Source organism: Cupressus sempervirens, chromosome 10, assembly GCF_028749045.1.
Source record: "Cupressus sempervirens isolate cs-2001-9-10 chromosome 10, ASM2874904v1, whole genome shotgun sequence".
In the NCBI taxonomy this organism is placed as follows: Eukaryota; Viridiplantae; Streptophyta; class Pinopsida; order Cupressales; family Cupressaceae; genus Cupressus; species Cupressus sempervirens.
The window spans coordinates 921401614-921428603 of NC_143127.1; the positions used below are offsets into that span (position 1 = coordinate 921401614).

The 26990-nt window shown below is 34.9% G+C and overlaps 1 protein-coding gene and 1 long non-coding RNA gene across 3 annotated transcripts; one reads left to right on the forward strand and one right to left on the reverse strand.

The window, feature by feature from the left end:
* The first annotated feature begins 12310 nt into the window (after positions 1–12310).
* LOC149537021 (uncharacterized) lies at positions 12311–22555 on the forward strand. The gene is made up of 2 exons (XR_016357901.1): positions 12311–12976; positions 22191–22555. It is a non-coding gene; the product is annotated as an uncharacterized LOC149537021 (long non-coding RNA).
* LOC149537022 (uncharacterized) lies at positions 15170–23329 on the reverse strand. Of its 2 annotated transcripts, none has more exons than XM_089806878.1 (8): positions 23102–23329; positions 22689–22868; positions 22053–22181; positions 21641–21939; positions 21394–21551; positions 19538–20562; positions 19195–19446; positions 15170–16051 (listed from the first exon to the last, which is right to left on the reverse strand). In XM_089806878.1, the coding sequence occupies exons 1-8, from the start codon at positions 23225–23227 to the stop codon at positions 15407–15409; spliced, it is 2814 nt and encodes a 937-aa protein (XP_089663004.1). In that variant the 5' UTR covers positions 23228–23329; the 3' UTR covers positions 15170–15406. The 2 variants fall into 2 exon arrangements, with proteins under 2 accessions (XP_089663004.1, XP_089663005.1); XM_089806879.1 differs by having other exon boundaries at positions 22689–22933; positions 23102–23239.
* Positions 23330–26990: the final 3661 nt, after the last annotated feature.

Below are 26990 nucleotides of genomic sequence, written 5' to 3' on the forward strand. Positions count from 1 at the left end.
TTGATATATATGGTGAATTTAGAGACTTACTTGGCTTTATGCTACTCTTCCACTGCAATTCTAGGACACACTGTAAATACTAGAAATTATTTCATGTTTTAATCGCATAAAGCACAATTCCTCAATGGCTCTGAGCTCTCTAAAAGTTTGAAGTTTTTTCATGTAGAGAATAAATAGCTAGATCTTTGCAATATACTTTGTTTTTGGTTCACACAGGGAACCTTCAATCTTCATAAATGAATCGTAAGGAAAAACAAGGTGGCATCACCTTCTATTTTTAAAGCACACCATCAGTTCCAAAAAATTTGATGATCCAAGAACAAAATCGTGGATGACTCATTTTCCTCTTGCTAGGTTGGTAGTCGACCCAATACAATTTCTCCACCTAAGCCTTTCCTTCCACTATTGGCAACTTGTTCTGCATGCACTAGTGCTCAAGGATATGTGTTGTACTCTTGCTATGTCGCTATGCATAAATATTGAGCAACTTTTTCATGCAACATAGCAACTTGGCAAAAAGCATTGATGCATTTTTGATCTGATGGCTCAAACTAATCATGTGCCTTTCCTCTAAGTGCAAATCCACTAGCATATGACACAACACTACTTTGACATGTTGGCAAAGCATTTATATTAATTAACCTTTTACGCTGCCCTTTTTTCAAGTCCCACCATGTTTTGTTTCAATGGGAAGGCACTATGTCATTACCAAAAAAAATCATGAGTTTTTTGGCCATGACATAGCAACCACCATATAATTTGAAAGAGTCTGGCACATAGAATACACACATTCTCATTACTATTATTGCATTCATTGTTTCTGAAATTCCATAAGGATCATGTGGCTCACTGATGATAATGAATTCTTATGGCACCCATCTTATATGTTAATCACCTCATTTTTCACTTTTACAAGAAGGTGCTATGTCATTACCGACCAAAATGAAGAATTTCCCAGTTGTGACATAGCGACTACCATGATTTTGAAGAAAATAGTCATTGTGAAGAGGAACAAAACACATTTTTATTTTGGTTCCTTCTTTACTGTGCCTAACACATCTGACAACCCACCATGCTGGCAAAGCTCCTTTATGATAGATAAGATCCCAACACTATTTTTTTTACTAATTTTAGTGCCCACCATGTTTTACGTTGGTAGGAGGTTGCCATGTCACTACAGGTGAGACATTCCAATTTTCCAATCACGACATACCAATCACCTTTGATTTTGGAAGATCCAATGGCTTAGGTGAAACATATTAAAATTATATTAAATATTAGCTAGGTCCCAAGTGTAACACTATACTTGGTTGCTATGTCGCATGAGATAAAGTGAATAGAATTTTTCATTGTGATATAGCGACCACTGTAGATCTTAAAAGGTGTACGATTTTTTAGGAAATTATGGAGTCCAAACAAAATCTTAAAGGGTTCCCACAAATTATGACTTTTTTCAAATGATTTTCTCCCACGCAACTAAGAGGTGACAATCTTATGACCTAAAGGGCTCATTTAGGGCATAAATTTATTTAGAATAGGGTTCTTTCTTAGGGTTTAAACAATATTTGACAAGACCAAACTCTCATTTACACACAAAACTAGCAATTTATAGCAAGATATGTTCATGAAGGCATAGGGTAAAAAACATTACCAACAAAAGACACATAGGAAAAATAATAGAAAGAAACATGTAGAACCAAACAAGAGTATTCTAGTTAAAAGGAGGCTGTGAATTCTTCAGGTACAATCTATAAAATATTTTTGGTTAGTTCATTGGATATTCTATGTTCTCTATATTTATTTCTTATTTATTAGATGATAGGCTTTTACATTAGGGAAAAGCTTGTTGGCAAGTCTCATGCTCCTGCTTCTAATTAGAAACTTTCTTACTAAGACTATCACTGGGAAATAATGGTTGTTGGCATTGTGAACTAGTTTCCCTTCCCGCCTCAAGGTTGACATTGTTATAGAGCTACTCTGGGGCTAGGATTTTATTGCTAGGGGTTAGCAATACAGAGAATATTAGAGGCAAAGGTGTTTTATTGTTGAAGATGTTGGACAGTATAGCCTCCAAACCATGAAAGTAAGCACTGTAATACAATAATGCTTCAAAATTATGATTTTCGTCTATCTGTGAAATTACCATAATTAGGGGGCTGCCTTTTGGTAGGAAAAATCTCATAGATTGATTTGGGGGTGTTTGATGCGATACTAATAGGCACAAGGCTTCAGGAATCAACTGTGGTAGCCATTGCAACATCTTCAGGGCACACCACTGACTTCTTCTCTTCATCGATGAAGGCTTCCATCATAGTTTTGTGTAGAGTGTCTTCTATGTTAATTGTTGTTTATGACATCTTTTAAGAATGCAACTAATTAGGCTATTTGAGTTTTTATCATATCTTTATTTATTCATTTCCTTATCTTCTCTGCAACTCTACACTAGCTACTCTTTTTACCTTAAACTACTATGTTTAATAGGGAATTTAATAGTTTTATCTTTTGCATCCTCATCCAACAAATTTGAAATTTTTGGAGTGCCTCCTATCATTACAAGATTCATATTTTTTTTCACTATCCTCGTACCTATGTTTAAAACTTTTCAAATGGAGCAATACTTTTCTATTTCTTTGAACAAATATTTTACACTATATCTTGGAAAGATGTAGGGGAAGCATTTGTTGATATAAAACCTTAAATGATCTGAAACTATGTCCTATAAATTGAATCCTAATCAACTTTAAACTACCCAAGCTGTAACTATTCCAAGTTCATAATAATAAGAACAAAAGCTTCAACTACAATAATAGTAGTCTCTTGAAATTTTCTCCTTCTATTTGAAACTGCTTTCTTCTTAGGGTGTTATATCTACTATCACAAAAGCTTAGAGAAATTTTTTTTTGGCTATGTATATATAGTTATTAGGCTTTATGCATCAAATTATTGATTGGATTATTACTTATAAATCTATTTTGAATATTGGTTAGATGAAAGTGTTGATTTTGCCTGCTTACTAGATTTCTTGTATATTTCATGTTGTATTTTTTAATTTCCTTTCCATGCTCATTTGATGATTTATAACAAAGTTGTTGACTCATATTGATTTTCCAACTCCAAATCAACTTTTGAAATTCCTATCAGCTATACACTTAGACCCAGCCCTAGTGCAAGCACTAATACTATAAAATTTTCTATGATAAGCTTATGATTCGTCGAGTCTTCTAGCCATTTTATTTTGTGTATATTTAGATATTCTTGGAATTTGATAAGAGTTTTCTTATGCCTAAATGGATTTTTATGAATACTCTAATTGTCTCTCCTTACTTTGTTTCCCTTATCACTAGCTGTTCTCATTCATGTTTTTATCTGTACATTAAAGAAAAAAAGGATCTTCATAATTTTTCGTAATAATCAGAATGCAATATTTGTGTCTCTTTAGTTACTCTGAAAATTTCTTTTGGGAACATTAAAAAATGCCAAAACCATTGATATAGGGGGGAGTATTAACAGATTGAATCAATCCTCCAACCTTTTCAGCAATTTTTTTTTTTAATGTAATCCAAACACATTAGACACATATTGTATGAGATGCTTAAGAATTTAAAAGATTGGTATGACTGATGAACCCTTTTATCTTATTTATTCTTTATTTTGGTTAAAAAAATTAATGCCCTACTCAATCATTTCATTTTGGAAATGATTGTATAAGTCAAGTATTTTATCATTTTTGTATACTCCTATCAATGTAGATAGGCAGTTATGTAATTAAAAATCTACCTTATTTTGGTTATGTATATGAGTAGCCTAAAATATTCTTGAATTATAATATTGAAAAGAAAGAGATAAATTTTCTGAAAGGTAAGTCTCTCTCTCTCTCTCTCTCTCTCTCTCTCTATATATATATATATATATATATATATATATATATATATATATGGCTTTTTATTATAAATAGTATCAAGAAGAGGGTGCTAGCTCATGGTAAAATTTGAGAACAAGCCCAAAGGGATGACACTAGACACCATTAACAACAACTAGTGACGAAAGATAAGATAAAATAGCACATTTGATCTACCTCTATCAAAATAAAGGTCTCGATGTGATTAAACCACCAACCATGGTTAATATTGTCAAAGATCATCTTGGGGCAAACCACCACAAAAGATACAAACATTAACTTAAAAAAGTAAGGAAACAAAATAATCCCTTTAAGACCATAAACAATCACTCAATCATAGGAAGAAAATAAATTGAAAGAGAGAAACTTTCATCACCATAAAATCAAAGAAAAAAACTCAAGAAACAAATAGCCCATCCATCTTTCTCTATAAAAAAAGGTTCAAAAATGACTAAACCTCCATCCTTAAGAAACATTTTCAAAGATCCTCCAACCTCTTGCAATCTCTCTTTCCACCTCAATAGAAAAAGGGTCCACCTCTATAGGAGCATATAGGAGAAAGATCAAAATAAAGAGGTTCAAGCTATTACACCTTCTCAATACAACCACAAGAGGTAGATGACATATTATACACCATCAAAGAGAAAGTCACCCTTACCCACATAAAGGGCTTCTTGAAACTCTAGCTTAATTGTGAAGGAGGTTGGCTTGATTTTCATAGCTTAAATTGCATGGAAGACCCACCTAATGATCCTAAAAAAGTCCTAAGCCTCATCCTTGGCAGTTTGTAGAACACTGATATGTGTCTCTTTGCTATAGTTGTCTAGATTAGTAAACATGACTTTATCCCTGCATATATCCTTACCAACCATAAGGTTCTTATCACCAATAGAGGAAGAAAACACCCTTTCCTACCACATTTTTTAAATTGTTGTCTCAATCTAGGTAGAATTAGTAGGGATATTAGCAGTTAGAGGAGGGAGGGGGGCAGAGGACTTGCCCACATCCTTACACATGCTCTTAACAAGGGAAATAGTTCATTTCTTTGTCTTCTTTTTAGGAGGGGAACACGTCCATTTTTTCCTTCTCTATCATCATCATCTTCTCACTTAGACTGCACATCTTTCTCAAATATTATCTATTTATTGGCTCTAGAGGTAGGGGTTTTCTAGTTTTCTCTCTAGTAGACATAGAAGCAAAGGCTTTCTCTTTTACTAACTAGAACTCTTGGCATTTTTAATTAGTAGAGATATATGATTCAAGCTCCTCTGACACCTTAGTGTAAGATCCTCTCCCCCCCCCCCCTCCACATCTTCATCCTTTGTGTCATGGGTGTCTTCATACAAGTTTGAATAATTAAAAACATAATGTTTGACAATGGATACTTTTAAATAATAATAAAATAAGAACCACACGACCTTCATTTCAAGCGCAAGGTTACTATTAGGATTAACCCTTGCTTCCTTACTATTGTCATTCATTTTACAATGGAACTAAAAAGGAAGAGAAACCTTATCTCCTTGGAAAAAGTAGTTCAAGAGCATGAAGTGGTACCCATATACACTAGTGAACCTCCCATCAAGTGTAATGCATTGCATAATAGCTAACATCACCCACCTCCAAAATGTTTTGATGACCTTGGGAGAGTAATGGGTTTTATTAATATTGATCAACTTCTATTCTTTTCCACCTCCTCCTTCAAAAATCTTTTCACCATCAAGTTTGTGAGTTTGTAGTCTCTATAGAACTCGTTTTCCTTAAGAGGGAGACCATTAATTTCAGCTTAAACTTTTCCTTAAGAGGGAGACCATTAATTTCATCAACTTCAACAATTCTACTATAGATAGTAATGTTCCTGTCCCTCCATTCCTTGAAAATCCTAGATATAGTATGAGTGTGACCATGGAGCCTTTCCATGAAATTTGTCATCTTCTTGGCCTCTAATAAACTCCAAACCTTAAGCTTTTGCTTCCACCCATTGTAGGAAACAGGTTCCATGTAGGTCCTATTACCTCTCATCTCATGGTCTTCACTACTACGCCAATTATCTATACAATAGGATTTCTATAAAGATAGAGAAAATGTTTGATTCCAAAAAATAACAAGACCAAGCCCAAATAAGGAATAACATCCAAAAAGCATGTGGGGTCTTATCACAAATGTCTTCCAATCTGTTAATTGTATTTTTGCCTTCCCATCCTTCCAAATTCCATAGAGGACATGAGGTAGAACAAAAGCCCTTAATGATCTAATATGTTTATTTGAGGAAGGCTTTTACCAATCCCTACAAAAAATCTTGAATAGATTTCAAAGAGGGAAAACCCAATTAACATTGAGAATCTACATAAATATAGACCAAATTTAGGAGGAAAAAGAGAAATGGAAAAATATATAATTAATAGAATATTCATCTTCCATATAACACCATTTTTGATAATGAAAACCTTTGTAACACATACTATCAGTAGTAAGAATATTATTTTGGAGGAGGATCTAAAATAACATGTGCATCTTTAGGATGAGTCCATAGAACTAGACCTTAGACTAGCATGAAGGAGGGTCTTGGGAGTTAGACAACAAAAGGAAAATCAATGCCATAGAGAAAAGTTCAGATGAGGTACCTTTCTCAATGCCCCTATCTTCACCATCCACAACCAACATAATGGAATAAAGAGCCAACTACAAAGGGTGGAGATTGGAGCTAAGTCTATCCAATTATAGTTATTAATCTTATGTCAGTAATCAACAACCATATCTCCATACATATCCTTGCAATCATACATAAAGGAGGTGAAAGAAGCATGTTTATTAATGGGGGTCTCCATAATCCACATATCTTCCCACTATTTCACTCTACTTCTATCACCAGCTTTCCAAGCTAACCTAAGGGTCATAGTCTTCTTGGCATTAAGAAAATTGTTTTGAAACCAAGAGCTAAACAGAAGATCAAAAAAATTTAACAAACTATTCAAAGACGGATAAGGATGAAGATATTTGCTTCTTTATATAAAGTTTCATTCCATACTCTAGTCAATATTCATCTATATTTTTTTGGAAAAGTGAGATTTATTAAGGGATTAGATACTTCTCACATCAAGGCTACCTAGGATTTTACGTCTACAAAAAATTTCACAAGCAATAAGAGACATATGTTTCTTATCCTCCACCCTTGACCAAAGGAAGTTGTTTTGAATCCTTTCAAAAGCCTCTATGAACTTAGAAGGAATTTTGAAAAGGCTTAAAGCTACACCAGAAGGCTTTGGAGAGAAGCTTTGAGAACATGGACTTTCTTTGATTGGCATAATAGGGTACTATTTTTGTGGTATGGTTAAGGTTGATAATAGCTATGTGAGGTAAACTCACTAACCCAATAATTTTCACCAATTAAACATTAAATACAAGAGAAGGATGGGCTTCCAAACATAAATTTCAATATAAACCCAAGTTAGATTAGCAAAATCCAAACGGATGAATGGATGCCAATACTAAACCCAATTTATATCAAGGAAGTATGCAAGCAAGTCCTCTTTTATGCAATGTTAATTGAGTAAATGTGAAAATTGAACTAATTAATTTGATATCAAGAGTAAGATAGATCTAAGTGCTAAAAATATTCAATAAACCTAATTAAGATCAACAAATAGGTCTATGCTAAAAGGTAAAATGAATGATAAAGTACTTAGCTCAAAATGTGCAAGGGAATATGCCTTTTCACTATGAAAATAAAAGATTTGAGCCTGTGACTAAACTTCCAATTGCGGATCTAGGACCAAAATGGAAAACTAAAAAAATATTTTTTCTCAAACCTCTAGGAATAGGTTGACTTGGTGGTAAAGTGTTTAGACACTTCATGGGAAGATTGAAAAGTTCTTAGGACATAGTAGAAAAGCTGATCCAACTTCTTCAAAATGGTCTCGATTAGTAGTTTCCTAATCTACAATCACAATTTAGATATCATGCTTCTGCACATAGTAAAACTTGGGTTTTGTTTTGGTTTAATGAGGGTTTTCCTTGGTTAAGCCCTAGACTAAGGAATCAAGCTTGAAATTGAGATGTAAAACATCAAAACAAGAAAGAAAAATGTAAATATGCACCTTTCTTGAAGAAGCTCTTGTCAATAAGAATTGCATTGAAATGCTTGTGTGTTCTCAATCTTGAATTTGCAATGAAGGATGTAGAACATTTCCACAAATGTAATGAATCTATCAAAATCACATCATGTAGTAGTGGATGTAAATGTGCATCAATGAAGAAGAAGATGCTTTGATGGCCAACAAAATAGTAGATCTTGAAGAGGAAATGCTCACAAAGGATCCTTGAATCTTGGATGCCTTGAATGCTTGGTGGGAAATCCACTTGTTTGAGTGCTTGGTATTGATGATTAATAATGAAGGGTGTCCCACTTATTACCACAAGCTTGGTGAGAAATCCAATTGCTTGAGTGCTTGGTATTGATGATTAATAATGAAGGGTGCCCCAATTATTACCACAAAAACATAATAGAAAAAAGAGAAATAACAATAATTTGCAAGAACAAAAAATAGGCTTCTTATTATCTCCAAAAGTATGGAATTACATATTTCAGAAATACAATATGTAGAGCCACATGGTTTCTTTCCTTACAATATTCTCCAAGATAAAGTCACGAACAACAACTAGAATAGCCCTAGACAACCCTATGGGCCTTCCTTATATAGGCAATTTTCCACCACCTAGGAAGGTTCTAGACATTTAGCCCAACCAATGAGAAGAACCTCCTTATAGCAATATCGTGAGAATGCTCGAAATAACAGAATACAAAGTGATAGCAGAACTCAGAATAAATCTACTGATCGCAGGCCACTTCGAGGGGGTAACCTCCTTTGAGCAAGCTCAATACAATAAATTCGTCCGTGCCCATCAAGGGCCTCAACCTATTCTTATATACTGGGTACGATCTAGAAAAGTAATACTACCTATGCATGTGGGATAATAAAATAAACTCACGGGACGACTTACAAAGCATATGCGTCCAACAACTCTACTCTAACAAAATAAACAGAAGGAACACACAGGTTCCTAACAACCAATAAGGGTCAACCAATCCTAAATTATATTATTTTTTACATTTTATTATATATAATTAGCTCAAGACATTTACAAATTATATTTTTAGTTACCCCAATTTTGGAGGCCATAAATTTTAAACCGTAGACCTGATTGGCTATTATTACCATTTTTAAGAAATGACAACTCTTGATCTATAATACTCAATCGACGATCTCTAGTTGGTCAAGGTTAACCCCTTTTTGGAACCTCTATAGCCTTCAAAATTAAACTCAAAATTTTTATACCAAGAATTAATATAAAAAATCCTAAATAAATGTTAGAAATAATAGTCCACCAAGATAACTAGGGGGGTGAATCAGTTATCCAACAATTAAAACATTTATCTTCTTTAAACAAACTTAACCATTCAATCACAGTAAACAACAACCATGCAAAGATGCACATAGACAATTACACCAGATATATTGACTAGGAAAATCCTTGATTAGAGGGAAAACCCCCATAGGAATGATGCCCACAAGATGATGTACTAATATAAATATTCCTTGTTAGAGGATGGACCTTATTAAGACTCTATTACAACATTTAGTACAATGAGTCCCTATTAGGAGACTTTGAATCTCTATTAGGAGATTCCAACTATGTTAGGAGTTGTGCCAACCTTGTTAGAAGTTGTGGTATAATGTATGCAAGTAGAGCCCACTTCCCAAACATGCAATTTCAACTACAAGAAGAGCTCACTGCTCAAACAAGTAATTTATTAGTATCTTCATCTTTCCTTTGTCCTTTCCCTTGTCTTTTCAACTAGACCAATCATTGTCAAACCTCAGATCCAAATACCAAACCTCAGATCACTTAGCAAAACCTCGACAGTGAAGTTTCCTTCACTTCCGCATTGCTCTGCTCAACTTTGCATTCTGCACTCTTTGCTACTTATCATCAATCATTCAATCATATCAATACATATCATGATAAAAGAAAATGTCCTTCCTTTATACTAAGTCCATAAAACAATTCCCTGAGTCAACAATTAGTCCTTCTCAATTAATTATTATAGAACCACATTAAGAACATGTTACACTTAGTGATAACCTTAATCTTATGCCTTGCAACTTGAATAACTTTTTGTACACAAAATATTATGATGAGCAAGCTTAGCCACATCATCCTCAACATGTCTTTTTCGGGTCCTCAACCTCGATCATCAAGATATCAACTTTGCTAAGAGATATAACAAGTTTATCAAAATATGCTTCTATAAACTCCATCTCAAAACAGACATCACCAAAACTTAACTTCTTCTAGACTTATCCTTTATACTTCTGACATTAACTGCATATACCAAATACTTAGAAGTATCTCCCATAACCTTGGGTGGTTATCATGCTCAACTAGCCATTCATACTAACTTAATCTTTATGTTGTTCTTCTATCAAATACCACATAAGACATCAAACATGCTATGTTGACATCAATGACAAACTCAGTCATGAATATAACATATCATCAACATTTATGCTTCCAACCAATCTTCCAACAATCTCCCCCTTTGGCATTGATAGCAACATAGATGAAAAACATCTAGTTCCAAAAATGCCAACACAAGACTTTCAGTCTTCAAATCCTCTTCATTAGTCATACTACCCCATTGATATACCTCAATGTCCTTATACCAAACTATCATTTTGTATATTGTGCTTATGTAGAACATCTTCCTCAGCATACTACCAAACTTCTCCACTTAGTACAATATTTTTGCAACCAACATCTCTGTATCAATATCAAAGGTTTTTGCAACCAACATCTCTGTATCAAACTTAGCAACAACTTGCTAGCTTGAGTGTCAAAAGACACCATTCAAAACAACATCAACAAGAGTCTTAAATGACTCTATCCATCACAGATACTCCCCCATATAGGAAGCATCAACATCCATTCCACACAAACAATGGTGCTTTGTTACCTTGGACTAATGCACTCTTGCATCTACTACTCTGATGTACGAAGGGGCATAACCCCAATCATACCTCGCAAATACTTAAAAGTCTCTTTGGAAAGAGGCTTAGTGAATATATTTGCAATCTTCTCTTTTGTGCTCATATACTCTAATCTGATTTTTTTCTACAACTTTTTTCTCTCAACATATGATACTTAATAGAAATGTGCTTAGTCCTTGAATGCAATACTAGATTCTTAGACATATTTACCATGCTTGTGTTGTCACAATGTATAACAACAAGTTCATTGATCTCTATCCTTATATCCTTCAGCATCTGATTCATCCAAATAACTTGATTGCAATTATTTTTTGTTGCAACATACTGTGTTTCTGCTATACTTTGAGATGTACATTCCTACTTCTTGCTTAACCAAGAAACCAATTTTCCTCCAAGAAAGAAAGCTCCTCCACTAGGGATATAAATCTTGCACACTAAAATACACGATCAAGTGCAAATGCATATAATAACATAGTTGAAGCAATAAATACATTGAATATCTAATTTAACCATTTATTCAAATATACTAGAATAATCCATTTGCATCACTCATGTTCGCATAAAGCATATCAAAGAAAAAATGAAGTAAATCACCATAGTATTAATCCACGTATAACCAAATCAGAGATATGTCCAAAATACCAGATATCATCATAGACCTATTGTTATCTCAAAATGGCATACACATGCAAATATGATAAATTGAATAGTATAGCACTATAGTATCTATGATACTGAATCAAGGTATGACATCCGACCCTCAGGTCATCTCAAAAGTAAACATAAAATGAGTAACAAGTATCTCTTAGATCAAAGTACAACCAGGTAAATATCTACAACACATAAACAAGGAATCCAACATGGACAATCCATTTCTAATTATTTAAGCATTTAATAATGGTTGTCTAAACAACATAAAAAAAGACACTTAAAACACATAAGTGAATACAGTCATAAATATGACCAACCACTACTATAGGAACCTAGTACACTGTAGTAGGGTAATAGTACATAGTGCAATGTCTGCACACATCTCAAAGTAATTACAGAATAACATCATGATACCACATCAATCCTGATAACCACTGACACAAACCTCAGTGAAACCATCTAACACGTCATAATCAAAGTAACTGATATGGAACATAAATCAAAATCACCTCAAGGGTGTAGACCACTCATGATTCTAAACATGATCACTTCACACAGAAAGATCAACAAGATTGCATCCATGAGAACATAAATAAAAAAGGAGAGGCACTACTTGTTAGACCACTAAATACATCGTCCAGCCAATATTCCATAGGGAGACTATGGGGTCTCACCTAGAAAGGTACTTGAACAAAGAAAGAATAAAGAAAGAATCACTGAGATGCAACTTGGGAAGTCACTTTTGGACGGCGACAGCTAATTTTCCCACTATCCAAGGGCTTCCACACAGAGTATTTGCAATGTACCCTCCTCACGAGAGAAGTTGAACAAGAAGAAATCCTTCAGCATGGCATAAATCTCCACCCGGCCCTGCAAGTCCCACTTCTTAGCATAAGCTTGGTTTTGCAGAAATGGAGACTACCAAAGAAATGAAGAGCTGGGTATTGTTAATCCAATGGGCTCATGCGATTTCACTCAGCCTTTTTGAACTAGTATGTGAAATGCGGAAGTTGAGCCAAGGTATGTGGACTGCTGAAATGCTGCTATATTGTGCCATGCATTTCCTAATAATCTACCCCTCACATTGGTAATAGTGAGTTCTCTGGTATTGGTAAACGGGAATGCGTCTACCCGCCCTCTGCATAGCCATAACGACATCCATAGCCCAATACTTTTCCACATCGGCTTACTCGCGGACTCCCTGAGCAGTAGAGCAACTTTGCGTAGGTGTCAGAATGGAGTGTTCAAGCGAATGAAAGGCGTGCTGGAAAACCTTCTGAGCTAACCAATCAAAGCATAAGGGATATAGAGGATATAGATATCCATCAAAGCATACGTGTTAAGAGGATTTTTGTCAGATGTTGCATTTGGAACTTATCTGGTAGGCATGTGATTTTTGTTTTTCTACATTTGTTTTTATATAGCTGACATTTTAGTTTGCTGTTTAGCCAATTCCTGCATGAAGTGGATTTCTTGAAAAGTCTCTGGAAATTTTCAAGCAAATGCACCTGGCAGGCGTGCAGGCAAATTCAGATGTTGCAACTGCCCTGCTAGACATGTGTGTTGTTTGACAAAATAACCCAAAGAACCGTGGTTTAATGGAATGCCATGATTGCATGATACAAAATAGACTAGCTGAACACGCTTTAGAAACTCTCAACCAAGTGCAATTGAAATCTGTAAAACAAAATTCGACAACCTTTGCCAGCATTCCTCCGATCTATGCCTAAATGGGAGCTTTGGAACGGGGTATCGACATCTACTAGAGCATAATGGAAGAGGTTTTTCCGGGAAATGTTGTAGTTGGGAATGCTTCGTTAGATATGTATGAGTTTTTTTTGAAATTATGGATATGCCATGTTATCTGTTTGACAAAATGTTTCGAAGAGTTTTTATCTCATGGAAAACAATGACTGGAGGGTATTCTCAAAATGAATTTGTTGACAAAAGCTTTAGAAACTTTTAGTCAAACATAATTTACAGTTGTGAAGCGAAATTTGACAGATTTGACAACCTCTGCCCGCACAAGAACAACAATGTTGACCATGATAAAAAGTAAACCATCATTTCTCCAGTCTCACACCTGAGAACAATCTCGTTTAATTTTTATGCCCCGAAAAAAGAATCAGTCCACTATTCTAACTGCTGACTGAAAACATGTATCACCAAAAAGTATCCATTGAATGCTGCAAAATCGATATCTCACGATAATGAATAAATTTAGATCTACCTTTAATTTAATATAGAATGTTAAATATTCAATTTAGGGAACAGACGTCCATGGAAGGATAAAGGTTAGCAAAGTTTCTTCAAATGTTATGGTTGCAGCTGTCTTGGTAGACATGGTCGCAAAATATGTTAGCATAGTTAAGGCAAGTGAACTATTTGACAAAATGCGTCAAAGAAATGAGGTCAGCACTGAGAACCACGCATGGTTCAGACTCCACTCATGTGTGTGCATCTTGGTGCATCTGAATACCACGCATGGGACAGATTTAAGAAAGATTCTTGCATCGAGCTGTATCAAACTGTGCCCTACTTCACAGGAACATATATATCAAACAATGCGAATCTGGCAGCAGGAATAAATTAGTGTACAATATGACAGGAAAAAATGGGTTTAGGCACTCCCTTCAACAGTGCAATAGTGAGAAGAGGTGAATGGTTGGTTGATTGGGATAATCCCAGGATCTCGTAGATGTAAATTGGAGAGTTTTGTATGGCTCAGAAGAGTGAATATGGAAATGCTTAAAGTTTAAAAGGCTTTTTCAATAGAACCATTCTATGCATTGTCTGCAATATGAGACAAAAACGCATTGAGAGATTTGATTAAACAGTTTACATGTTTTGTCTACGTTTCTGCATTTTGACAATCAGTTTAAGCACCTTTTGTGTGTGTATTTGAGGCTTTGATCCTAACATCATTTTGTGCATATCCTGCAACCATTGTAGTCGACGAGATCACATTTTCATGAGGCATTTTGTCAAAACAACTTTTGTAATCTGTCTATGCTTCCACATTTTTCATGCATATGTACCACGACATTTACAACAACCGCACCATCTGACAGAAGAAACCCTTTCCATTATCCTTTCATGGATATCCATACTGTTGTCTAGAGCTCTTAATTTGGCACAAGGTGGAAGTGTTCAGGTAGAGAAGAAGGGATTATGTTGGGCACCTGTTCTCTGCATCTGGTAAAAAGGGCCAATGCATTGTGAGCACCCCGATGTCTTTTGAAAGTTGCAATGGTAAAATTCTATGACAGCTATCTTGTTCTTTCCTGTCATAAATAGCTTTATAGCCACTCAGCAAAATCTCACATTTTACATGCACGCTGATGAGCTTAGTTTGAAGATTTATATGTCTACCAATGCAAATGCCTTGTGTGTGGTAAGAGTTGATTTGCTACTTTGGTTTCGGCTATTTCTATTCATTTTAAAGACATTTTTTACAGGGAAAGCATTCTTACAAGGCTTGTGAACTCAATTCATGTGTTCCATCAATTCTTATTTTGTTTCTTTTGTATCAAAAGACTTTTCAAAATACTTATTTCAAACAAATGCACGTTCATTCCTTCCAAGTTTTCTTCTGACTTTTCTGTACTATAAAATGTAATACACAGAATACCTTGCTATTAATGTAACCAGTGCACCTTAGTGGCGCAAGCCCTAGCATATAATTTGTAAAAAATAAAGTAGAGAATGTAATATCAATCCTGAAATGTCCTTTCAAAAACTAGGCTTCCAACATCTCCCTGTAGAAATCCTTTCAATGTAATGGCAGCCCCTGGCCATTTACTTGGCTCTACTAGGTCTTATTTTTTAAATCACTTGAACAATGTAAATTTTCTAATGATGTGAGTTGTTTAAAGCTGTCAGGTAAAGCTTTTAATTTATGGCAATCTGATAAATTTAAGCTTCTTAGAGCTGTGAGTTGCCCAAAGCTGTTTGGCAATTCCTCCAACTTGTAACACCCAGATAAATTCAAATCCTTCAGAGCTTTGAGTTGTCCAAAACTCTCAGGCAAAGATCGTAATTTTTGACACTCAAATAAATTTAAATCCCTCAATGCTGTGAGTTGTCCAAAAGTTTCACACAAATATTGGAGCTCTGAGCAATAGGACAAGTCCAGATATGCTAAAGTATTCAGCTGTCCAAAGGATTCTGGTAGACGTTTTAAACGCCAGCACATTCTCATACTCAGGACCTCTAAAGCAGGCAACTGGCAGATTTGTTCAGGCAGTTCACACATTCTTTCATTGCAATCAAGGATCAAGATATTTAACCCCACCAATAGATTAAACCCCTCCGGTAGCTTGGGTGGCGCCATCGATTCACTGAAATCTAGTTTCTCCAAAGAAGAGCATGGAGGAGCTCCTGTCATCCGAGCATTTGTGCATTCAGCAGGATTGGATTGGCGAATAACCTTCATTGATGATAAGTTTCTGGGAAGCTGCATAGAGATTCCAGTTGTTAGAACAGAGCTGCAGAGTATTTCTTACATTCAACTATTAAAGTCATGTTGTATTTTACATCTTATTAGAAAATTTAGGATCCACACAACTTGTCTGACACAATGTTATGGTGATGATGGCCGTTGCATTGTAATGTGATGTAAGGCCCACACTCGTACCCTGTTTTAAACTGTAGGGAATGTATGTGATTAAGAGTTAAATTAGGTCATGATTGACATTTTTATTACTTAGAATGATTTAGGAGATTCTGTTAGGGACGAATATAGATTTTGAATATTATAAGTTTAATACCTTATTCAATAATATGAGGTTGAGGAGATAAGACCACCTGAAATGAGACTCAATATGTTCAAGCTGAGAACTGGGTCAAGGGATTCAAGGTATGATCTACAAGGCAATTAAGAAAGCTAAATTAACATTCACTTTAGGGAGAACAACAATGAATGTAGGTTATAATGACAACAAGACATATGGGTACATTCGGAAATTGGTTTTAAATTATGATGACATAATTATGGAAACATTCTGAGAAATTAACCCTAGAAACTCACACACATACCCCCTCATAATGTGATAAAGGGATATTGCTAGGAATGTCATTATGTTTAACTTGATTGAAAGGATACTAGTTAACAAGTCTGCATATTAGTGATTTCCACTTAAGACATATACTAGAATCCATTTAATTGCTTAAATGATTTAATAGATATGACTTTAGTGTTCATGGTTATGATAGACAAGTATTGTGATAGTATTTAGAATGGTAATTTCGTTACGATAAGAAAGAGAAATGTTGATACACATATTTTGATATTGCAATGTTTGAATATTTTATGGAAATAATAAGATGGAAGTTAACTGAATATGTTAATGCGAATTAAGTGATATGGGATTATTTTGCACTTATTTGCATGTATTTCTATATTATTTCATTGGGCTACTGACGTTGAGTTGAGTGTGCAAGAAAGTGGAACCATGGAAATTATTCGGGGAAACAAGGTTCAAACCTATGTGAACACGGTAGAGCCAAGGTGAATCTTTGGAAGATTCAAAACTTGTTGTATTGTGTTTATTTCCTAATGTGATTGTGCATGGGTGTTATAAGTTTAAAGATCATGATTAAATTAGAGACATGTCATCGTGATGTGTAAAGTGTTTTAATGTGTGTATGTCATTTGACACTTGTGTTGTCTAGGTGTGAATGACATGTCATATAGAGTTTTTGGGCATGAAGTCACTTAACCTGAATTTAATCCCCATTATGAAATCAAGTTAACCCACCTTGGATATGTATATTGACTAGGGTTTTCATGCAATATTAGAAATTTGATAATAAATACATAAGAGTAAATTTAATTGAATATTCCATACAGAACTTTTATTGAACTCAATCTTATACATGGATGATGCCAAGTAAACTAGAAAGAGATTTTAGGGGTTACATACATAGAACAAAATGTATGTATGGATCCTACTCCCTTATATGTATAAACATATAGAAACCTTATACAATGATTCCTCCTACAACTCTAGCAAAACTCATGCCTTGTAGAACGTACTGGGAGCCCTTACCAACACTAATAATGATTAGTTATTGAAATTTTAATATTTAATATAAGTCACATGATGTTGAATACATCTAGAGTATTTATTGCTAGCACCTGGGGCTTAGTTGGCTTAGCAAGCATAAGCATGACATCAAGCTTGATTAGGTGTATTCAGTGACTAATGCCATCACTTCATGATCAATGTAATGTCAATTCAACTCATCATATCAATGTAATGTTCCATGTATTTATTTATTTAAAGAAAAAAAAGGGGTTGTGTTTGGGTTTGGAAATTTTGGGCATGACATGTGAATAATGACTTGTACCAACATCAAATTTGCAACATTCATCTCCAAAAACTCTGGGAAGCACACAAATCTATAAAATGTTATAACGATGGTGCCTATTGTATTTTAATGTGAGCCATGGCTTTTATGGACTTTAAATGGCGATGCTCATCACCAGCGTCTACATAGAAAACTTACAAAACACACAGATTGTTTGACAAAATGTTATTTAAGTTGGCTAGGAAATCTAAAAAGAAAAAAAATTGTTTGACAAAATGTTGTAATGATGCTGGCCATTGCATTCTACAGTGAGGAATGATTTGTAGTGTGAATAATGTCTTGTAGACTTGTACTTTGATTATTAATTTATTAGAATAACTCAATCCTCAAAGCTCATGGAGAGATGATTGATTTTTTATGATAGTTGACAATTTGAAACTGATGATAACAAGTTGATAATCTGAGTTTGACTTGGGGATGTCTCAGTGAGCAGGCCAATGCTCACTGGTAACGAAAATTGCAACGCTCGTCACCATCTCATCATAACAAGAAATTGTTTGACAACATTCTATAATGATGTTGTGAGTAATCATTTCGTTCTGACTTTGAAATGTACACTCAGTCAGCAGCGTCATCTTAATAGAGAACTCAGAAAGCGCACAAATTGTGTGACAAAATGCTATAATGATGTTGGCTACTGTATTGTATGTGATCTGTACAACATTGTAATGTGAGTAATGACTTGTTCGTACTGCAAATTCAATCACTGTTGATTTTTAAGAAAACACAATTCAAAAATAAACATAGCAAGCTTTTTGAGCATCTGGAATACTTTGTTTAGCTTGACATATGCAGAGCACACTATGCAGATTTTATTGATATTTGCTTGGGTAGCATATCTGACAGCTACTTTGTTACTCTTGACTTTATTGGAATAAGTTTGTATTAATGGAAAATGGTCTTGGCACTTTGTTTGCTTTAGTTTTCGTCTTTTTGCATTACTATGTTTTTTCGTCTTTCTGCATTACTATGTTGTTAAACAAATTGACTTCACTTTTTGTTAATTGACAAAAGCAGTAACAATATATCGAATATAAAATAGGCAGCAAAAGTGCTCCAACCAGAAGCAGCATTTCCACGATGTCAAAAATAGCACAACTTATACAGCAATAGGATTGTTCATATAATAATAGAGGAATGTAAGAGATTCCAATTGTCATAACAGAGCTACACAGAACTATCAAAATGTATAGATAATAAAATGATAATTGGAGGCAGAGGACTTGCCTTACACAGAGTAACTCCATCTTCAGTGAAGAAAGACCCATGGAAGACCCGCAATTTGTCAAGCTTATCCAACTGAGTTATGTTCCCAGATAGCTGAAGAAACTTCAATTCTTCAAATCTCATCTGATTTACTGTGTTGGCTTTCATTCCTTCTCCCAACGCCAGAACTCTTAATGATTTTCTCATTAAACTTAAATGCTTTTCCTCAATACTATCTTCAAAGAGCCAGACTCCTTTAATTTGATGAAGCCTCTGCATAAGCAGTAACATTGGTTAGAGTAAATAGCCTCAAACTTGTTCTCAGTAGGATCATGTAATTGGAGGGGATAACCAGTTAATATACCTGTTCATCTGCCGCTTCATGTAAGGATTGAACATCAAAGATTCTATTACCTTTTGCTAAGGCTTGCCCTTTTGCTTTGATGATATCATGAACAATTAACTCCTCCCATGAGGGATGATTGCGCTTAAGAGTTGAAGTGATTAATCCTGTCTCGAAAAGAGATGTAACTGCCATTGCTCCCACAATGTATTCCACATCTTGACGATTCCATTTGCTAAAGAAGCAGCATATGTCAAGCAAGGCTTCCCTGCTGTACTCTTCCAACTCACCATACACAAAATCAACAAGGCGTTCGCTCAGTTTTTCTTCTTTTATTGTTTCCCCCTTTTCCAAAATTTCTAAAATGTTACTACACCTGTCAACTCGATAACTTTGCTTATGTAATTGAGCACCAACAATTTTGAGGGCCAGAGGTACTCCACTGCAAATCATTAGGATTCTATTTAGATCTTCCTTTTTAATGGTTGTAGCTTTATTTGGGTCTTTGAACAAAATTTTCAATGCATATCCATCAGGTAGAGGCTGCAGATGATAAGGTATGCGCTTAAGGTTGAGTTGACCTTCAAAAATATCTGTTGCTTGTAGGAGTCTTGTTGTTAACAGAATTATGCTACCTCGGGGAAGCGCTCCCAACTCCTCAGGAAGAAGGTTCTTCAGGTCTGCTGATCGTAACGCATTGTCAATGAAAAGAAAGATTGGTTTTTCCTTTTGACTTTTAAAAGCTCTCATAAGATGACCTCGACCATCTTTACAATCTGTTAACACTAGTGGTTTTCCACCATTATAATATGGGAAACAATCTTTCAAAATTCGCTGTTGTGACCTTGTAAAATCATTCTTCTCTTGCTCTTGATATATTTCAACTGTGGTGTAATTATAATTCTTTAGATCCATTCTTGAAACCACAGCTTCTGCAAGTGTAGTTTTCCCTAGACCACCAAAACCGTAAATTACTACTGCAAGTGATAACTCGCCTGCGGTTCTGAGAATATCCAGTATTTCATTCACTTGCATCTCAACCCCAACTGTTAAGCAAAAGACAAATAGGTTATGTTAAATTTTGCAACCCAGAATTTGTATGAATATTATACTAAATAAGTTACAAAGATATATAAATAGAGTTAAACATAAAGTGGTGGCCTGATAGGGTCCATTACAAAGGCCATAAATCGTTTGCCTAATTTAGTTTATGGAAAGGTGTCCAGTTTTCTAAGTGAGAAGTTCACATCAAAATAGGGCAAGGAAAAGCTCATTTTGAGCAAGTGAGCACTGAGCAAGAGCTATCTTAACCTATAGAAGTAGAGGTGCAAGACCTAATGTTTAGATAGAAAAACATATTAAATAGCAGATAGCAGATTTCCACAATCCATAGAGTTCTTAGAATGTTTCTGGATTCAATTTTATTACTGTTTTTGCATCAACTTTTTGGATCACACTCTGTGATCCATCATCAGGATGAAGAAAGATGGAAAACATGCTGATTTCTGGATTCAATTGCGTTACTGTTTTTGCATCAACGTTTCAGATCACACACTGTGACCCATCATCAGGATGAAGAAAGATATCAGCATGTTCTCCATCTTTCTTCATCCTGATGATGGGTCACAGAGTGTGATCCAAAATGTTGATGCAAAAAAATTAACACAATTGAACCCAGAAACATATTAAATGTTCATGTAAAATGAATCAAAGTGACTTAATGAGTAAGAAAGGATTACTAACTTTACAGGTAGACTCATATCTTGTTTGGAATCGTCTGATTAAAGTAGACTCAATCTTGTTTGGAATTGTCTGATTAAAGTGGACTCATAAATACAAATATGAAATTATAAATTGTATAGGTCCTCAAGATTTACCTGCTCTCACTGGATAGACAGGATTTGTAACAGGAAGGTATGTGGGTATGTCCCTCCTCATGTCTATAATACCGGTCAAAATAAGATCTGGATACAGCTCATTTATTCTTTTCCGAAGACTCGTCAATTTTTCAGAGTTGATTGAAGATTTTATAAACCTGCAACATAAAAAATGTTAGCTACCAATAAAATATTAGCAGTCCAATCTCCATCATTAGATCTAGTTAGGAGTCATAATTATTTTAACCTGAAAAACTTGTTTTCATCTGATTGACGAAGGCAAGTTATTGAGCCTTCAATAATAAACTGAATGGCTTTTGTGAATTTCTCCTCTTGCTCTGGAATCATTTTCTTCAAACTCCGAAGATGCCGAGCAAGATCAATCAGGTCTCCGAGCGCTTGTAGACAGTCTGGTTGATTGTCTTGCATTTTTTCATATTTGGACAGCACAAATGCAATTGTTGACAACCCTGCTACAGTGGCATTTATTTGTCCTACTTGCTGTAGCGTTTCTGTAGCAATTTTTATAGATTGGTGCAAGGCTTCCTGTCACAATATGATTATAAATGATAAACCCCCAAACCAGATCAGAAGAAATGGGTATCATAGATGAGTAAAATTCTACAAAGGCTTAGCTAGTTTGTTCATAATAAACTCACCGAGGATCTTAATTTATTTAAAAGCTCTAGAAATTGTTTGCCTTTATTAGTAATAGACCTCCATGTGACACTTTCTTCTTCTCTTTCCTGAGATAGTTGAGAGCTTGTGCTGACATTTTGTTGTTTGGACTGCAACAGGTGGAAGGAAATATAGGTCAGAGACTCGACCATTGTTGTACGACAAATGAAAGCAGAATTATCATTCCAACCTTATGAATGATGGGGCTGGGGATGGGCTGAGAATTACATTTAAAAATGTTATGTGGAAATTTCAAATTGTCTTAAATTTTATCATGTAGCTCATTTGAAACTCCCAATCTTATAGATACAGTTGAGGGTTACATCATTAAATGTGATGCCAAATCAGCATGTTTTTGCCAAGGTGTCCAAAACAACTCAAGAAAAAGGTGAGACCAATAATAGTACAAAAAAAGAGCCATATTTGTGCACCTGATGTAATCACAGTACTGATTGCATTTTCATATTTCACTCAATTATGTGTAGTCATCATCAGCAATAACAACATTAAATTCGCAAATAATAGTACATTGTTCCATAAAAAAAATGAATATAAAATCAATAACAGCTATCACTGTCATTCAAATACACTGGATCCTTTCCCATAAATACACTGACCTTTATCCCCTGGAGGATTTGCTGGGCCACATCGATTAGTGCATCAATATCTCCTGTATCTTGGATTTCCTCAAAGAGTGCAATGCACTCCTGCAGTTCCTCTGGATGCTTTGTGGATGATAAGGCTGCTGGGGTGTTGTCCTCTGCGTTCTCCTCGGATCTCTTGAAGCGGCTCTTGTGCTTTGTGTGGTGGTTGCCCATGGTACAACCCAAGGATAAATCTTACTTTTTTCTATTGAACAAAGCTGATTACAATGAAATAACGGAACCTTTTTTTTTTAATTTTATGAATAGTGTCCTTTTCTATTAATAACGAAACTTCAATAAATGAACTGCAAAAGAAAGAAGATTAAGAATTACAATGAATCTACCAAGAACAACTAGAACAAACGGCTGAAACATTGAACACCTACCATCAACAAGGGACAATCCTGTACTAGGGAAGTCCGGTACGGAAAACGAATGGTTTTAATGGCAGAGAAACGAAACATTAAAGCTATATAACATTCGGAGTCAGTGCAGCAATCCCACTTTAGCATCTTTGAAGAATAAGTAATCTATGCTTTGCGTTCAAGTAACTTCGAATCGCATTCGTTCAGTCATTGTTCTGCGGAAAAGAATTGTAACTTTTAATGGTGTAAATATCGAATCGCATCCGTTCATTGTCATTGTTCTGCGGAAAAGAATCGTAACTTTTAATGGTGTCAAGTGCAAGGTAAGATGGAATAAAATGTAATGGTTACATTCAATTTAATTCTTTTCATATTTACATGTGTTCTAGTTAGACACGAATTTCCTGCATTTAAATTTTATTTTTTTTGGCTTGGGTCAAACTTATAAGATCGCTCTCAATTGAAATATATATGGTGTTTGTTTCATTCGAATAAGTTAATAAACATAATTATATATCACTTTTAAGGGTAGCTACAATCTATTTTTTGAAATAGTAGATAATTAAGATTTATTGGTTTTCTTTGTAGAAATCAAAATTGTAAGTTGATTTTATCGATGATTTATAGACATGATCTAATGGGGTGCTTATACATGACTTAAACACACAACTTGAATGTTTCTATGTACTATATTATAAAAAATATTGAATTATAAATTATTCAACTCAAATATATATAAAATTTAAATTTTGAACATGTGCTAAAATACATTGTTCAAATAACTCGCATGAGTCTTTCTTTGACATAAAAATGTGAACAAATAAACATAGAGCTAAAGAATATTAAAAAGAAAAAGGGTTGAGGTCTCTATAAGAGTTGTTTTAGATCAAGCAGAGCACAAAACTGGTGAGGCACATGCAATATGATCAAGAATTTTTGACACCCATATAAAGTGGCATAAAATGAATAGTAAAAGAGACCAAGATATACAATTTTCATCATTACATTGTTTCCTAGTTTTAGTTTGTATTTAAATCTTTCTAGTAAATGATTCATAAGGCACAACACTTGGTGAAGGTTTTGCAAATGGAATTGCAAGCAGAGTGGGTTAAACCATGAAGGAAACTCTGTAGTTAAGCGTGCTCTAGCTAGAGTAGTACTAGGATGGGTAACCTCCAAGGAAGTCTTGATGCTTCACCTCTATGAGCATCACCTAGATCCAATGAGTGCTGAGTGTTCCATTTATTCTCATGAGAGATGGATTCATGTTGAATCACTACTCATGAAACATGGGTCAATGAGTTTGACTTAAAACTACACAGTTAAATCCTGATAGCAATAACAAATTTGACTTATGGAAATTATCTCCTACTTATGAATTGATGAGATTAAGGAACTTTCTAATGAATGATTCATAAGGCACAACAGTTGGTGAAGGTTTTGCAAATGGAGTTGCAAGCAGAGTGGGTTTAACCATAGAGGAAACTTTATAGTTAAGCATTGTCAAGCTAGAGTACTACTGGGATGGATGACCTCCTAGGAAGTTTGAGTGTTTCACCGACTCTATGAGCGTCACCTAGATCCAATGAGTGTTAAGGGTTCCATTTATTCTCATGAGAGATGGACTCATTTTGAATCACTACTCATGAAACATGGGTCAATGAGTTTGACTCTAAATTGCATAGTTAAATCTTAACAACAATATCATAATTTGATTTTTTGTGGAAATTATCTCCTACTTATCGATTGATGAGCTTAAGGGACTTTCCAATAAATGTTTCATAAGGTGCAACACTTGATGAAGGTTTTGCAAATGGGGTTGCAAGCAAAGTGGGTTTAACCATGGAGGTGACTGTGTAGTTAAGTGCACTCAAGCTAGAGTAGTACTAGGATGGGTGACCTTCCAGGAGTCCCAGTGCTTCATCTCTATGAGGATCACCTAGATCCAATGAGTGTTAAGTGTTCCATTTATTCTCATGAGAGATGGATTTGTGTTGAATCAGTGCTCATGAAACATGGGTCAATGAGTTTGACTCAAAACTACATCGTTAAATCCTAATAACAATATCACAATTTGACTTAATGTCGAAACTATCTTCTACTTATCAATTGATGAGCTTAAGGGGTTTTCTAATGAATGATTCATAGGGCACAATAGTTGGTAAAAGTTTTGCAAATAGGTTTGAAAGTAAAGTGGGTTTAACCATGGAGGAAACTTCACAGTTTATCGTGCTCAAGCTAGAGTAGTACGGGGATGGGTGACTTCCTGGGAAGTCTTGGTGCTTCACCTCTATGAGAATCACCTAGATCCAATGATTGCTAAGTGTTCTATTTATTCTCATGAGAGATGGATTCATGTTGAATCACTACTCATGAAACATGGGTCAATGAGTTTGACTCAAAATTACACAGTTAAATCCTGATAGCAATATCATAATTTCACTTGCCATGGAACACCATAGTTAAGTGCACTTATGCTAGAGTAGTAATGGTATGGGCTACCTCCTAGGAAGTCCCAATGCTTCACCTCTATGAGCATCACCTAGATCCAATGAGTGTTAAGTGTTCCATTTATTCTCATGAGAGATCGATTCATGTTGAATCACTACTCATGAAACATGGGTCAATGAATTTTACTAAAAATTAAATAGTTAAATCCCAATAGCAATATCATATTAAGAGTAAAGTATTCACATTGTTTTCTAGTTTAGTTTTACGAGGAAGCTAGCATATTGTTGCTACCCTGGAGAAGTTATATTGTGCACAACTTCTGATATATCTAATGAGTAGCTTGTCTCTGGGTGGTATTTCAGAGGAAATACCATCAGAGAAGTGCCATAATCCATTCAACCAACTCTCTGCAACATCTAGATCATTTTCCCAAGCATTGAAGAACAAGCTAGACGTGTCGAATGGAGAAAGGTTTGAATGCACAAGACAAGGGAATGGTGGAGCAAATCAAGCAAAAGATTTAGGTAAGGATCTCTAGACATAAATTTAGGAAGGATTCGACTAAGTACCTTGTCCTACCACCCTTTGATGAGGCGAAAGATTTATTAAGAGGTCCAAAGCCTCAAAAAAACAATACTCCCAATGATTAATCTCAAAACAACCATAAGGCTAGAGGTAAGAATGATGAATTAGAAGCTATTGTGGATTCTTATGATGATTTAGACAAACTTAATGATTTTGATTTGGTAGTTATCCCAGTTGGATTTTACCCTGCTACCTCCCCTATTGCTTGTAAGGGTAAGAAATCATTGGCCTCATAAATTAGTTTCCCAAGTGAAGATCAAATCGATGATCAAGTGATGGAGGAATGCCAAGTAGATAAAGTAGAATCTCTTGAGGGGAATGTAGATGAGAAGAGTGATGGGTTTTTGTTCATTGCCAAGAAGAAGGGAAAGATTCCTAGAAGGAGTTTGCTAGAAAAAGCGGAGGAATTGAAAGATGCTGAAATCAAACAGAAAGAGGTGGAGCAAATAGTGAAGAGAAAAATAGTTAAACCTTTAGTGTCTAGCACCCCATCCAAATCTAACAAGATTCAAAGAGAGGATTTACCCAAATGCTTCAAGAGATTAAAATCTCCTATAGAGCTTCAAACCCTAGTCCCCCAGTTATGAAGTCCAAGTGTTAGGATTAAACACTAATAGAAATAATAATTACATGCAAATATAACTAATATTAGAAAATAATAAATTGCATAGAAGAGAACACAAGATAGAAAGATTTAACGTGGTTCACCCAATCTCTAGTATACATCCACCAAAAAATGAGTCCAATATTATTACTATTTAGTGATTACAATCTAATTACAACCTATAATCCCTTACAACTCAATATTGCTGCAATTATCGCATCACACCTTATGAAATCTCTATCCCTAAGCTATTTTATACAAGTATTTTTT